The sequence below is a fragment of the Vulpes lagopus genome, chromosome 14 (assembly GCF_018345385.1).
Source record: "Vulpes lagopus strain Blue_001 chromosome 14, ASM1834538v1, whole genome shotgun sequence".
Lineage (NCBI taxonomy): Eukaryota > Metazoa > Chordata > Mammalia > Carnivora > Canidae > Vulpes > Vulpes lagopus.
In genome coordinates, this window is record NC_054837.1 from 10,442,095 (window position 1) to 10,457,718 (window position 15,624).

At 44.6% G+C, this 15,624-nt stretch overlaps 1 protein-coding gene across 5 annotated transcripts in view; it reads left to right on the top strand.

Annotated features, from left to right (window-relative positions):
* The window catches only part of CABIN1 (calcineurin binding protein 1), a 153,441-nt gene that overhangs the window by 39,408 nt on the left and 98,409 nt on the right, over positions 1-15,624 (top strand). For all 5 annotated transcript variants that reach the window (XM_041728556.1, XM_041728554.1, XM_041728558.1 and 2 more), the window contains exons 17-20: positions 2,886-3,128; positions 4,626-4,782; positions 9,728-9,843; positions 15,403-15,564. In XM_041728556.1, coding sequence (XP_041584490.1) covers positions 2,886-3,128; positions 4,626-4,782; positions 9,728-9,843; positions 15,403-15,564 — 678 coding nt within the window. The remainder of the gene's footprint in view (positions 1-2,885; positions 3,129-4,625; positions 4,783-9,727; positions 9,844-15,402; positions 15,565-15,624) is intronic.

The following is a 15,624-nucleotide window of genomic DNA, read 5'->3' on the forward strand; positions in this document are numbered from 1 at the left end:
TGGCCCATGCTGAGATAAAGGGCTGAGATATGTCTGACCTCAGTTACCATGGCAGGCTTGTGATTACAGGCTTATGGGGACGGGGTGGGTGGGGGTGGGTGGGATGTGGGGGAGTGGAGGCGTGTCCAGCATGACTGCATATGGGAGGGATGGCTGGGTGTACCAGGGAGGCCATTGGGTGTGGAGAAGAAGGGAGAAGCTAGCCCTCTTCGCCTGTTAAGATGGCTCCAGTGTTCAGTTGTCAGACTGCTCCTGTAGTCCAGAACCCCTAGGTGTGCAGGGTGCTCCACTGATGGGTTGGACAGGCATTGAGCAGTACTTGAGAGAGCTGTGGCGAGGCCTGGGTCAAGTGCTATGGAGCACCTGGTCTTTATTTTGAGGATAAGGGACCATTGGTTTTTCAATTTCCCATGGAGGGGGGGGGGGTATGTTTTCTTATTGATTTGGAGTGCTTTTTATATTTAAAAAAAAATTTTTTTTTAAATTTTTATTTATTTATGATAGTCACAGAGAGATAGAGAGAGAGGCAGAGACACAGGCAGAGGGAGAAGCAGGCTCCATGCACCGGGAGCCCGACGTGGGATTCGATCCCGGGTCTCCAGGATCGCGCCCTGGGCCAAAGGCAGGCGCCAAACCGCTGCGCCACCCAGGGATCCCATGCTTTTTATATTTTAAAGATACTAATCTTTTTTATTTATTTTTTCCTAAAGATTTTAATTTATTCATTAGAGACAGAGAGAGGCAGAGACACAGGCAGAGGGAGAAGCAGGCTCCCTACAGGGATCCCAATGTGGGACTCGATCCCGGGACCCCAGGACCATGACCTGAGCCAAAGGCAGATGCGTAACCAACTGTGCCACCCAGGCGACGCCCCCAGTTTGCTTTTAAATTGGCTTTTTTTTTTTTTTTTTACATATAAGAGTTTTGAATTTTATGTTGTCAAATCTTTTAATATTTTCAAATGTTTGTGATTTTGTTCATTATGCTTAGATAGCCTTTCCAAGATTGGAAGAATATTTATTCACTCATTCCACATACATAGATTGAGCTTTTACAGTGTGCCTGACACTGGACAGGGGAGAGAGGCCCCCTTTGGCAAGACCTATATTTTAGAAGGGAGGCAGATTAGAAGCATGTCAACAAATAGAAAAAAGTGTATTTGCCTTTGTTTTCTTCTAGTGGTTAGTTTTGCATTTATCGTGCTTCATCTAGCTTTTATAGTGTGTCTGTGGAGGGGGTCTGATTTGGAATTCTCTCTAGCAGTATGATGGCTTGCTCTTATTTAGGCAAGCTGCCTTTTATGTTCTTTGATAAAATTGTGTAGTTTTTTTTCTGGTTGAATTGATTCTAAGTTCTTGATACTTTTGGTTGTAGTTTCAAGCAGGATCTTTTTGTTGGTCATTATGTTTTCCGACTGTACATTTCTGGTTTATAGGAACCCTATTGATTTTTGCACATTTATTTTAAATCTAGCCACTTTGCTACATGCCCATTATTTCTGATAGTTTCTGTTTGTTTGGGGTAGGCAATCATGTTGCCCACAGTCAGCAGTAATTTGGTCTCCTCGTTTGTTGGCAGTTATTCTTGTGCTTTTGAGCTCTTTCTAGCGTTGAGCCCTAGGGATTATGTCACATTAGAGCACTGCTGGTGGATCTTGTCTTGTCCCTGACTTTCATGGCAACACTGGCTGCACTTTCAGATCCATAGTCTTTATCCTGTTACAAAATAAGCCCCTGTCCCTTGCATGATTAGTGTTTGATCGGAGGGGTTCAGCTTGGGCCTTCGGGTTCGATGTCTGCACCCTGTAGACTCCTTCATGCCTTGGACCTCCTGCTAAAGAGTACTGGCTTTCTCTAAAGAAACACAGGGTCCATTTTCCTGGCAATTAGGGTTTTTAAATTGGGGGTGGTTTTGATCTGTGTTCAGACATTGTAGCACATCCCAAAGGCAGTTTTGGCCACCCCTCTCTGTGTCACCTCAGGGAGTGGCAGCTGCGCCTGTGTTGTGGAGCTGTTGCCAGGCCTCAGCTGTGGCGAGGTCAGAGCCTAATAGGGCACTGGGCAGCAGGTGCTTCCTGCTGTTCTAACAGGCTGCCTGCCAGATCCGCGAATTCACAGCCAGGCTGAGTTTCCCCACACAGCAGCATGGTGATGAAAGTGGCTGAGACTGAGGTGCTTAAGTGGGTTATGTTCTAGAGCAAAAGGAAAGGGAGCTGCATGGAAAGCGATGGCTCCCTAAGAGGAGATGTTAAAATAGTGTGATATACTGCAAGCTCCTCCACGTGTCAGGGCACGGGGCTGAGCGTGCTCATTCTCTGCTCCTGGTACCTTCTTCCACCTGAGCACCTGGGGCGGATGGGGACGCTTAGAACGATGACCTTAGTGCTGCCTGGCTGGTTGCCTCTGCCGTGGCCTCGATTCAGGCCCTCCTCCACAGAGAGAGTCCCTCCTTAGTAGCCTGCCCTCCCTGCTGAGACCTCTCCAGAGCCATGGCACCAGAGGAGTGCATGACTGGGTGGCCGGGGTCATGGTGGCTCCAGCTGAGAGCTGACAGAGGTAGTGGACTCACTCAGCTTCACCCTCACCCTAGGGGCTTGCCGGCTCTGTGGCCTCATCCGTGTTCCAGCTTTATAAATGAGGAAACTGAGGTGCAGAGGTCAAGCCCCTTTCTGAAAGCCCCCTGGCTGGCACATCCATGCTGTGACTGCCCTCACAGATGCCTCAAGGCCAGTGGAAAGCCTCTTCTTCCCCTTTTTTTTGGACTGCCCCTTGTGTCTTTGTCCCTACCTACCTGCTTCTCAGTTCTGAGGACCAGCTGTGCAGAGTGACATCACAGCCCTATCATGGTACACTTTCCTTCTCCTCCCCGCCCCTCCTTGTGCTCAGGACTCCTTGCTCCGGCTAAAGGACCACCGGCAGTGTTTCGAGTGCTCTGATGTGGCTTTGCATGAGGCTGTCCAGCAGATGGTGAATGCGAGTGAGTCTGCAGCCAAGGAGGAGTGGGTGGCCACAGTGACCCAGTTGCTGCTGGGCATTGACCAGGCGCTCTCGGCTGACAGCAGTGGCAGCATCCTGAAGGAATCATCTGCCTCCACTGGCCTCACCCGGCTCACCAACAACCTCATCCAGGTAACCCACCACTGCTTGTGGACATTCCCGTTCTTCTTAACTCACCGGCTTTACTGCAAGCTAGGACCCCAAGGGGATGCATTGGGTGCTCCTGTTGCAGGAGGCGGGCACCTCAGGTGGTGGGGGTCACTATGCACTGGCTGCACACCTTCCTGGGGCTGCTCAGGTCTGGGAGTTGGAGATTGCTGAGCCCTTGGCACCACAGGGTTCTTCTATACCACCCATCCCCAAGGGATGGAAGCAGGCTTAAGCAGGAGGGCGTGACTTGTGTGTGGTGGAGGTGGAGCTGGGGCTGGAACCCCAGGCCCTCTGTCTCCCCACCAGGGCTCTCTACCATCCCACATCATCCTGGCTCTCATGGCCGGGGTGGTCACAGTACCGCACATCGTCCAAGTGGGCTTCATAGCAGGGAACCTTCCTTAAGCTCTCTCTTGACAATGACTACTCAGGCCATCAATAGGTCCTGCCAAACCCAAATCCTTAACATCCCCATTCTTTGTTTCTCCTCTCCGTGTATAGTGCTCTGCCTTAGCCCTAGGCCACTGCTGCCTCTTCTTTGAGCTATGGCAGCGTGCTCCCTGCATTCCTCCTTGCCCACTCTACCCTCCCAGGGCAGCCATCACCCTGACATGGAAATATGAGTGTACTCCTCCCTCTCTTCAACCCTTCATAATCCCCCGGTTGCCCATTGCCCAAGGTGCACCATCCTGCCCAGCTTTCTTTACTCATCTTTCACTCCTTGGCTACCTCTGGGCATCTGCCTGTATGCCTGTCATCTGCCACCAATTCCTGCCTTCTTGGTATTGGTTCTACCACAGCCACCCACCTGGAGTGTTACTCCACTCTGGGAAACCTCAAGGTTTTCCTCTGTCTCTTCCCACTCCTCTGCGACCCCACTGTGGCCCTCATCTACTTTAATCACAGCGGCTATACTGATTCTGATTCTTAATTTTTTTTAAAGATTTTATTTATTTATTTATTTATTTGAGAGAGAGAGAAGCACTTGCGAGTGCAAGCAGGGGGAGGAGCAGAGGGAAAAGGATAAGTAGACTCCTCTCTGAGTGCTGAGTCCAGTGCAGGGCTTGATCTCACGATCTTGTGACCATGACCTAAGCCAGAATCAAGAGTTGGCTGCCTAACCAACTGAGCCACCCAGACGCCCCTGATTCTTAACTCTTGAGTGGCTTGTCTGTGGCTCTCTTCCCCCTGCACTATCAACTCCTCGCTGCGCCATTGACCTCTGTAACCCTCATGTCTGGCATATGCTGCGCATAGGTGCCGATGACATCAGGAGCTGCATGTGACATGAGGGCAGACTGTCAGAGCTGGCTCTTCTAATGTCTGGGCTTAACTCTGTTGTTGGGCATCCTGGGACTCTGATGATATGGTGTAATGCTTCTCAATCAGTGTCCCCACCTTTGCCCTGAGGAGTCATCATCTCAGAGGGTGGGAGGGACAGCTGGCTGACTGTAATAACCCCTCCTCCCCTTCTCCCAGGTCATTGACTGTAGCATGGCTGTGCAAGAGGAGCCCAAGGATCCCCATGTCTCTTCAGTGCTGCCCTGGATCATCCTGCACCGGATCATCTGGCAGGAAGAGGATACCTTCCAATCCCTGTGTCACCAGCAACAGCTCCAGAACCCAACGGATGAAGGTGGCAGGAAATGGGTCCGGGTGTGGGTAGGCCCCAATAGCCCTGTCCAGGTGCTGTGGGTGGGCTTAGGGCTCAGTCAGCAGGATTTTGTGTGGTGCTCAGACAGAAGCAGAAGCTCCTTCAGGGAGCTCATTGTGCAGTGGCATCAAGAGGCAGTGAGTGTGTGCTATTTCATGTCTGGTGCAGGTGGCAACACAGAATGACAGCACAGCCAGTGCTTATAAGGAGCACTGACACTGACCCAGGCAGTTTCACACTTTAATCCCTGTAATCCTTTAATCCCCAAGACAGCCCTGTGAGATGGGTAGCCATGCACTGGCCCTTCTGCTTTATTTATTTATTTATTTATATTTTTTATTTTTTGGCCCTTGTGCTTTAACCACCACACTCTGTGGCCCCTGCTGGCATGACCCAGTCAGGGTGGGGAGTGGGTAGCTGAGAGGTACGGAATGAGTGAGCACAGGTTTCAAATCTCAACTGTCACATATTGGCTGTGTGACCTCAGGCAAGTCATACAACCTCTTAGCCTCTATTCCCCAGATAGATGTTGGGAATAATGGCACCTATCTCAGGGGGTTGTACCGAGGACAAAATAAAATAATACAGCTATTATTATTCAGTGCCTGGCATGTAGGGGTGCTAAATGATGAGTAGTTATGAACAAGAAGCCGAAGAGGGCGAGCCCAGGACTCTTCATTGGAGGTGGTACTTGAGCCAGGTCAATGCAGCAGTAGGAAATGTGTTGAAGAATTAACAGTAACAGCTAAATGACATTTAAACAAAGATTCCCTTTCATTCTACCAAGTGGTAGAATGTTCTTGCATTTTCCATCTAGACTTGGCCAATGACACAAGTTTTTTATGTAGCTGAGAATATAATGCACATATTTATGTATTCAACTAAGCTTCAGATTAATATATTGGGGATTTTTCCTCAGTGATTTGAAAAATCAGAAAAGTGGAAAGGAAAGAAAGCTATCCTTATTCTAACAACGTAGAGAAGGCCAGAGTTAACATGCAGTCTGTTTCCTTCCATTCATTCTAACTTTGTGTACTACCCTGATACTTATCAGTTGCTCACTGCATGTCAGGCCTTTGGGAATAAGACCTTTCATTCTGAAAGATTCATGGTGAGAGGAGACAGACCAGAACATCCACAGTGCCAAGCCAGCGTCACCCGCTGAAAGAAGGGTGCTTCATGCTGCCTGGGTGGGGGCAGGGCGTGAAATGGTGTTGGACTGAGGTTTGAGAGGAGAGCAGGGGCAGAGGAGGACACAGGGGAGACAGAGCAGCATGAGCAGGGATGCAAGAGAGCTGGGCCATGTGGGTTGGACATGGGAAAGGCTAGATTGAGAAAGGCTTTCAGGCCTTATTTTATGAAGCTGTTTCAGTTTTGCTCTCTGGGTTTTGTAATGCTGATGAGAGATGTCCTGCTTTACTGAACCATCCTGTCTGCTGACCCCTCAGGATGCCTGCAGCATTTCTCTCTTATAGGTCACACTTCAGTGAACCTCATGTATACTTTTTTGCTTCTGCCTAATTGATTTTTTGTATAGATTTCTAGGATATATATCTTCTGAGCTCTTAACAAGTAGTACCTTTGTATTTTCCAAAAGGGTTTTAATGGTGAGAAAAAATTGAGGTTTACATCTATGTTTATTGTTTTTCTCATAATTATAATGCAAAAGACTCCTGAATTAAGAGTCTCCCTTTTCCTCTGATTATGCAAGTAAAATATAATTTTAAAAAACTGCTAATAAGCAAACAAGGAAAGGGGGACAGTGGAATGCCATAAGCTTGAAAGAATAGGCCAAGGAAGGAATTCAAGATTCTGGTGGACTGGCAGCAGATGTGGCTCCTGTCCTCTCCTCTACCCCTGGTAGGAAGGCTGAGGAAACATGGGAAGTTGGCAAAATCCTGGCAAATAATATTAATATCCTCTCATTTATAGACAGTGGGCTAGTGAGGAAGCCCCTCCATATCACCCTGGTTTGGCAGAGATTAGAAGGGCTTCTGGGCCCTGCCACCTTCCAGTGACCAGACTGTGCTAAGACAAGGGGTCCAGGGATAAAGCACATTACTAGCTGGGTGATAAGGGGCCCAGAGTAGTGTAGAACATTGTCGTATTGAGTTCTCTGAGCTGGTTTATTGGGGATCGGTACTTGCAAAAGTAACGGGAGAGGAAGCAGGGTGGAGCAGAGGGAAGTTGACCTGCACTTCAGGTCTGACCAGGCCTTGGCCAACCTGGCAGGGAACTCTGGAGCCAGAGTGATCCACCAGAGCTGTCATACCATGTTGGAATCAAGTAGCTGGTCTTTATACTCCCGTCTTGCTCAGTCACTGCACATGGACTCCCACAGGAAGTGTATGACCTTGGGTGGGGTGCCTTTCTGCAGCTGTAGAAGACCCTGGAGGAGCTGACCACTGGGGGCTGTCTGCTGACTACACTCCTCTCACAGGGCAACCAGTCCTATCTTAAAGGTCATCTCAGAGAGAAGACGAAATCCAGATTCCCCAGCAAGGACTACCTGCTGCACTAGTCCAGTGATCTCCCTTCTACCTCTGCAGATACAGGTTACAAAAAAGTGGATTGAGAGCAGTGCCTACATTAAAATTATGGCTTTAAAAAAAGGGCAAATTGATCTTATATTTGGGAGAGTGCCTCAGAAAATTGGTGATATATTAGGGCATTTACGTAGTGTGGAGGATGTGGAGGAAGTGCGGTTAGTGGACCATGAGCAGGATAGAGAGAAGTTACATGGCAAGTATGCTAACATATTGTAGCCCGCTCCCTACCCCATGTGGAGGATGAAAAAGAAACAGATTAACTCAGTCAGGAGGAAAACTTACACCAAGGAACAGGGGCAGGGGCCGGGTAATGATTTGCACAAGAAATGATTTATTAAAAAATTTGAACTAATAAGCAGAATGAAATGAAGAGGAAAATTGCAAAACTAAGGGAAAACGTTGCAAACCAAGCCTCACCATTATAAACTAATAAACCAGACTGCAAGGAGCAGAATGAGTATGGCTAGAACTGAAACCAGGGTTTTAGTTCAGAGCTAAAAGTGTTGTTGATGAGAATAGATGAGGGAAACAGTGGTGGGCCTGTGCGAGGATAAATTGTGCTCCTGATGGAAAGACTCTAGCAATGAAACAGGACAAATAACCAAATATTGGAACATTTCTCTGTAATAAAAACAGTGTGCAGATTTAAAGTGTTTAGTATATGCTGTGAAAAATTGATATACAGCAAGATAAATCCTGGTTAAGAATCTACTTCAAGAATAAAGATTTTTTAGATTTCTAAACTGAAAAGGCAGTTTATCTTCATGGGATAAAACATGAGACTCATTTCAGATTTCTCCCTAGTCATATTCAGGGCAGTTGAGGTGATGTCTAAAAGTCTACACTATTCTCAGGGAAAGACAGTGCAAACTAGGACATCTAACCAAGTTGTTTGTAATTAATAGTGGTTATAGACATTTATAAACAGAGATCCTAGCTCCTGTGGGTGCTTCTAAAAACACTACTGGAGGATGAAGTCAGTAAACCAATATGAGTCAGAATGAAATTCATCGGGGTGGAAAAGCCATAGGCAAGAATTTGTGCTGAGCACCAAATCCATTTAGAATTGAAATTGAGGGAAAGCACCTGTGCTAATTATGGTTGCAGAACAGTTATCAGTGTTAGAAACTTTTTTTTAAATTTTTAATTTAAATTTTTTTTTTATTTATGATAGTCACACACAGAGAAATATAGAGAGGTAGAGACATAGGCAGAGGGAGAAGCAGGCTCCATGCACTGGGAGCCCAACGTGGGATTCGATCCCGGGTCTCCAGGATCGCGCCCTGGGCCAAAGGCAGGCGCCAAACCACTGCGCCACCCCAGGGATCCCAGTGTTAGAAACTTTGAAGTGCTACAGAAGTGCTACAACAAAATTGGGAGATGGGGAGAAAGGAAATGTTACAAGCTATCATCCATCTTGTGCAATAGAATCACTTGATGCTGTTGAAAATGGAAACTAAAGGACCCATAGAAAACCGGAGTGGCTTAATTTCTTCATGATTTTCTGAGTTTTTTTTTTTTTTTTTTTTTTTAATCCTTGCCTTTTGTACCTTTTTGACTGGGGCTGGCCAATGGTCAAAATGTATGAAACAGGGCAGCCTGGGTGGCTCAGCGGTTTAGTGCCACCTTCAGCCCAGGGCGTGATGCTGGAGACCCAGGATCGAGTCCCACATCAGGTTCGCTGCATGGAACCTGCTTCTCCTTCTGCCTGTGTTCCTGCCTCTCTGTCTCTCTCATGAATAAATAAATAAAATCTTAAAAAAAAAGTATGAAACAAATTTCATGAAAGAATCCTAATTCTAGGGATGCCTGGGTGTCTTTAAAAATGCTGCTTACAAGCCCACTTGTGGGTTATAGCCCAGAGTTTCAAAAACACCGAAGGATCTTTAAGGAGCTAGTAATAGTTATTTTATTTTATTTTATTTTTGCTAGTAATAGTTCTAGTGGTGAACAAACACTAGAAAATTTAACTGAAATTTAATAATTCCGTTTTTCTTCTGTAATACTCCAATAGGCCTACATATAAGAATCTTTAAGAAATGGTATATGTAGTATGGGTTTCATTGTTAAGCATTATTTATCTTTCTCTTTCAAAATGTTTCATATGTGCCCACAAATGTCAGTGTGGTTAACTGGAGGTGCAGTAGGCATTCTTATGATTGCCTTATGATGTCTGGTATGATTTGAATTGTTTTTTGAGAAGTGTGTATTGCTTTAGTAAAGGCACTCAGGTCATTACTTACTTAAAAAGCTAAAAAAGGATAGAAGAATCTGTGGCCACCTTGGTAAACACAGTAAAGCCCACTAAGGAACTATTGAGCCTTGTAGCTTCCATGCTATCCCCATGCTAACACTGTGTTGGTCTGGTCTTTCCTTAGTGATGGCAGAGACACCCATGCTCCCATCATCCCTCATGCTACTCAACACAGCCCACGAGTATTTGGGTAGGAGGTCCTGGTGCTGCAATTCCGATGGGGCTCTGCTGCGATTCTATGTAAGTGCTGCCCTCTTGGCCGGGGCTGGGGGTGGGGTGCAGGGTGGGATGGGTTGGCACCCTGAGGCTTGCTTGCTTGGCCTTGCCCTGCACTGGGGCCTGCTGCCCTTCTTTGATTTTGTATGTGACTACTCAGAGTTGCCAGAAAGTCTGAACTTTGTTCCCTTGTGCACTCGAGGTGCAGGGGTTCTGGACCTGGCCTTGACCTGCAGGTAGATTTAGAACCACTGCTTGTTACTGCATTTGTTATGTTGGGCATAGGGCCAGGCCTTCATAGTAATTTTAGAAGTAATAACTGCATTCACCAATGCTTTCCATTGACTCCTTTCTGTCAAGCATCACTCATACAAGGAGGTAGTTGCTGAATCAGTAGCTATTTCGTGAGTAAATAGTGAGTGCAAATAGTCTTCTCTCACTTGGCTGCTGCGATTGACTGGACATACTGGAGATAAGTAGTATGATTACCGTCCCTAAAACTTGCTGCTGAGTGTGAGGCCAGGTAGCACACAGATAGGTTATAGAGCATGAAACGGACACCCAAGGTCTATTGATAAATGATTTAGTGGAACATAGCCATAACCATTCATTTATGTATCAACTATGCCTGCTTTGGCAACACAGTGGCAGGGATGAGGAGCTTTGATAGAGTCCATATTGTACGTGAAACCTAAAATATTGACTGTGTGTCTCTTCAGGAAAAGGTTTGCCGACTTCTGCTCTATATCTTTTCAGTGAGCAAGTATATGCTCTCTATAACTGCAGTCTGCCTCCCTAGTCCTGATCTTCCTCCTCTGCCCTGTGCTTTCCCCATGGCTCTTACCACCTTCTAGCATGCTATAGGATTTATTTATCTAAGATGTTTGTTGTGTGCTTCTTCTCCATTGGAATGTAACTTCCATGAAGTAGGGATGTTTGTTACTTTTGTTCACTGCTGGATCCCAGTACCTTAGCCCAGCACACCTAGCCCATAATAGGTGCTTAATAAATAATGGGTTGAGTGAATGAACGAGACAGAATATTTATAGGGCTCATGTATGTGTAGTGCTTGACAGTTTGCAGAGCACTTATGCTGAGGAGGCAGACTTGGCAGGAGTGCCAGCCGTAGATGCCTCAATGTCTGCTCCACGCTGTGAGTTCTGAGGGCCTCCCGGGTGCTCACCCTAGGTCAGCTCCACACTTCAGGACCATTTTTGGAAGAATTGTGCTAAGCTTAGACTAACTATATTGCTGCCCAGGAATTGGCAACTTCATTCTTCTGGCTTTGCTCTCCCAGTTAGAGAGTGTGGAGACATTGTCTACTTCCACAGGGTCACCTCCATGAGGCAGTCAGTCACTCCTCTGCCCCTATGCTGCTTGGGAGAAAGTCAAGAATGAGGTAGCACCTTTGCAGGCTGGTACCCAGCAGGAGTGGTGCTGAGGAGCGGCCTTCCAGGCCGGCAGCAGAGGTGATGATCCTACTCCGGGTTTTCCTTAGTCTGCATCTTTTTTGATAGAGTGTGAATTCCAGCTGCTAGGATCTGCCAAGTGAATTTGACGGAGTGGAAGTGATAGAGGAGTACCTCCATGTTTCATTTCATAGCTCCTGACTTTTCTACCCAAGGCCCAGCTTTTCCCATTCCTCCAGCTCCTGTAGCAACTTCACCTTTGTGGAGTCGGCCCTGGCTTGTTGACTGCCCTCTCTCTGCCCAGGTCCCTCTAGGTTTCCTCTAACAATATGCTTGTTCATATCATTTGTTCATTTTTCTGTTGGGCTTTTTTCTTTTTTCTATTGATTTGTGGAGTTCTTTATATACTCTGAGTTCCAGTCTTTTAACTGATATATATATGTTTCACCAGTTTTACGTGTGTGTATTTAGTTCTAATTTCTATGCAATTTTATGTGATGTGTCTTTTAACTTTGTGTATAGTGTTTGTTTTACAGAATTTAAATGTCAAATCTATTAGTCTTTTATGGTTTGTGGGGGTTTTTGTTTTCTGTGAGTGGCGTTTTGTTTTGTTTATTGTACTTTAAGAAATCCTTTCCTCCACAAGATTATAAAGATATTCTCTTCTGTTAAAGTTCACTTTCATTTTTCACATCTGGTCTTTATTCCTTCTCAATTTTTGTTTATTTAGGACATAAGATAGGGACTCATTTTACATTCCATATGGATGGCCAGTTGGTTTGTACCATTCATGAAAGAGTCTGTTCTTTCTGCACTAATTTGTAAGGCCCTCTCCATACACGTGAGGGTTTGTTGTTGAATTTTGTTCTTTCTATTGGTTTAGGTATTCCTGTGCCAGTACCACATTGTCTTTGAGAGATACTGATATCTGCTAGGATTAATCTGCTTACCTATTTATCACATACTCTTGACTGTTCTTTGTACTTTCATCTTCTGAAACATTGTAAGATCAGTTGGTAAAATTTTGTGGACTCCCCGCATCCCGCATTCCCCAACCCTCACCACCACTGGGATTTAATTGAAATGTCATTGACCTTACAGATTAATTTGGGGAGAATTGCCATTTTTATGTGATTCTTTCTAGTCATTAATATAGTATATCTCTCCATTTATTGAGGTCTTATACTTTCATGTCCCATAATTTTCTCCTTAAACTCTTACATGTATTCTATTAGATTTACACCTGAGCATTATTATTTTTTTATTCCTGTTGTTCATAGATATTTAAAAATTAAGTTTTCTATTTTGTGTTTGTGGACAGATAGGAACACTACATTTTAAAAAATAAATTTCTCAGGGTGCCTGGGTGACTCAGTTAGTGAAGCATCTGCCTTTGGCTCAGGTCATGATCCCAGGGTCCTGGGATTGAGTCCCGTATGGGGGGTGGGGGTGGGGGTCCCTGCTGATTGGGGAGTCTACTTCTCTCTTTGCCCACAGCTCCCCCTGCTTGTGCGCTTTCTCTCTCTGTGTCAAAAAAAAAAAAAAAAGTTTCTCCTGTGCATAGCTCCTTTGCTTATTGCTTTTATTAATTCTGGTGGATTGTAGATGTCTCAGATTTTTTGTGTAGGCAGTTATATATCATTCACAAATAACTATTTTTTAATCTTCTTTTCAATTCTTACAGTTTCTTTTTTTTCTCTTGTCATAATGCTTTTCAGGTTGACAAAACTTACACTCTAAAGGGACAGATAGTGAATCTTAGAGGCTTTTGTTGGCCATAGGGTCCCTGATGCAAATACTCAGCTTTCCCATTGTAGCACAAAAGCAGCCATGGCCAATATTTAAAGATAATATGTAAAAACTTGTGGATGCTAAAATTTGAATTTCATATGTTACAAAATAATATTATTCTTTTAATTTTTTTTAGTCATTTAAAAATGTTAAATGTCAGTTTTAGCTTCTGAGCTATACAGAAATAGGCAGTGGGAAGATTTGCCCCCTAGGCCATAGTTTGTCACCCCAGCCTAGAGCTCTCTCTCTCTCTTTTTTGGGGGATAAATTTTAAAATATTGATTCTTTGGTGATTCGAGGCCCATTTAGATTTTCTTTTTTTAAACTAATTGTATTTTTGAAATAATGTCCACATAAGCACAAAGTTGTTCATGAAGTATGCTTATGATTTATAAAGTCTCTTTGGTACCTCTGGTTATGCCTCCCATTTCAGTGCTAAAATCATTTATTTTTGCTTCCTCTCCTTTTTTATAAGCCCCTTTTTGCTGAAGCTTATCTAAATTCGTTTTTTAAAACTACAAGTTATTGGTTTATTGATCTGTTTTTTCTTTGCTTTCTAATTAATTTCCACATTAATATTTATTATTTCTTTGGATATATTTTGTGCTTTTTTAATTTAATCATGGTGAAAGCTTATTTCAGTGTTCACTCTTTTTTGTTTTTGTTTTTTTCACATCTTGTTATCATTAAGGTATTAGTGTTTCTAAGTTAGGTACAGAAGCATTGGGAAAAGTCATGTGCTCAACACCTTGTAAGGCCATTTGGTAACATCTTCCTGACAGTAGGATATAAGTGCTTACAAACTTATGTTTAAAAGCCTGTGTGTAAAGACATTTGCTGAATTGTTTGAAAGGACACTGTTATAAAGCATCCTTCATCTAACTTCTTTTTTTAAAAAAAAGATTATTTATTGGGTTGACTGGGTGGCTTAGTTGGTTAAGTGTCTGCTTTTGGCCTAGGTCATGATCCCTGGGTCCCTGGAATTGAGTCCCAAGTGCTCCTCCCTCTTCCTCTGCCTCCCTGCCCCCACCATGAGAGAGAGAGCACACATTCACAAGCTGGGGGAAGGACAGGGAGAGAATCCTCAAGCAGACTTCCCGCTAAGTATGGAGCTCCATGCGGGGCTCAGTCTCACGACCCTGAAATCATGACCTGAGTTGAAATCAAGATTCTGACGCTCAACCGACTGAGCCACCCAGGTGTCCCAGTAACTTCTTTCTTTTATCAAGATATAAGTGTAATAAATATATGTGTGAAGCCTATGGGAAAAGCTATACACTTACCACCTTGAAATTATACCATGCTTAAACCATTCGTCAAATAACATCTTCCTTTCATTAAGGTCTAAGTCTTTCTCAACTTATGTGTAGAAGCATATGGGAAAGGCCTTGTGCTAATAAGTCCCTGAAACTACGCTATGCTTAGATGGCCACGTAGTGACAGCATTCATTCTTCTACTACGTGTTTTGAAGGTTATGTTTTCTCCAAATACGTTTTTAGCTGCATGCTGTAAGTCTTCACATTTGGTATTTGCTACCTTTATATACTGATTTCTAATTTTACTGACTTACGTTCATTGACTGTGGTCTGTATTGTATCTTGTCTTTAGTATTTGCTGAGATGTGCTTTTTGTCTAGTTTTGGTAAAAATCCCATGGAAGCTTGAAAAGAATGTGTAGCTGCTAAGAGTTGGGCATAACAATAGCCTTTGGAGCTAATCTCCATAGATACCCTACTTGTTGACTATGTTGTTTACATCTTCTGTAATGTGGGATTTACATCTTCTGTAATCCTTATTAATGTTTTGTCTGAGAGAGACAATTTATTATTTCCTTGATATATTTTGTGCTTTGAATTTATTTTTTGCTTTGGATACATTTTGTGTTATATCTTTATATTTTGTGCTGAAATAGAGGGAGTCTCTCTCAGACTTCCTCAGCCCTAATGGGATTTAACATCTTGCATTATAACTTCATGTTTAATTAACTGCCCCTGTATTGGATCTGAGCTTCTTAAAAGCAGGAACTATGTCACACTGTGCCTAGCATAAGGAGGGACTCAGCAAATATTTGGAGAGCAAATGAATGGCCTAATAAATAAGAAGAGAAGTTCCCAGAGGGCATATAATATCTCCTTCTAGTAGCTGGTGGATACTGAGTGGGCATACTGGAAGGAAAGCAGTTTGGCAAGCAAACTCCTCAGGAGGTCACTGTCAGAGCAAGCCCACAATGGCTCCTGTGAGGATAATAGACCCTTTCCAGTAAACAGGTCCAACAGACATGGCCGCCTCAGGTTAACAGAATTGACAATGGTGGTCTTCCTGGGGTCCCACTGTGCCAGGGAAGCTATGGGCCTTCTGAGGAGTCTCTCCCTGCCTACCATAGGTACGAGTTCTCCAGAAGGAGCTTGCTGCATCCACCTCTGAAGACACACACCCCTACAAGGAGGAGCTGGAGACGGCCTTGGAGCAGTGCTTCTACTGCCTGTACAGCTTCCCTAGCAAGAAGAGCAAGGCCAGGTACCTGGAGGAGCACTCAGCCCAGCAGGTGAGGGTGCTGCCCAGACCAACCACACCTGCCCTGGTGGAGAAGATTGGGGCTTCGAAA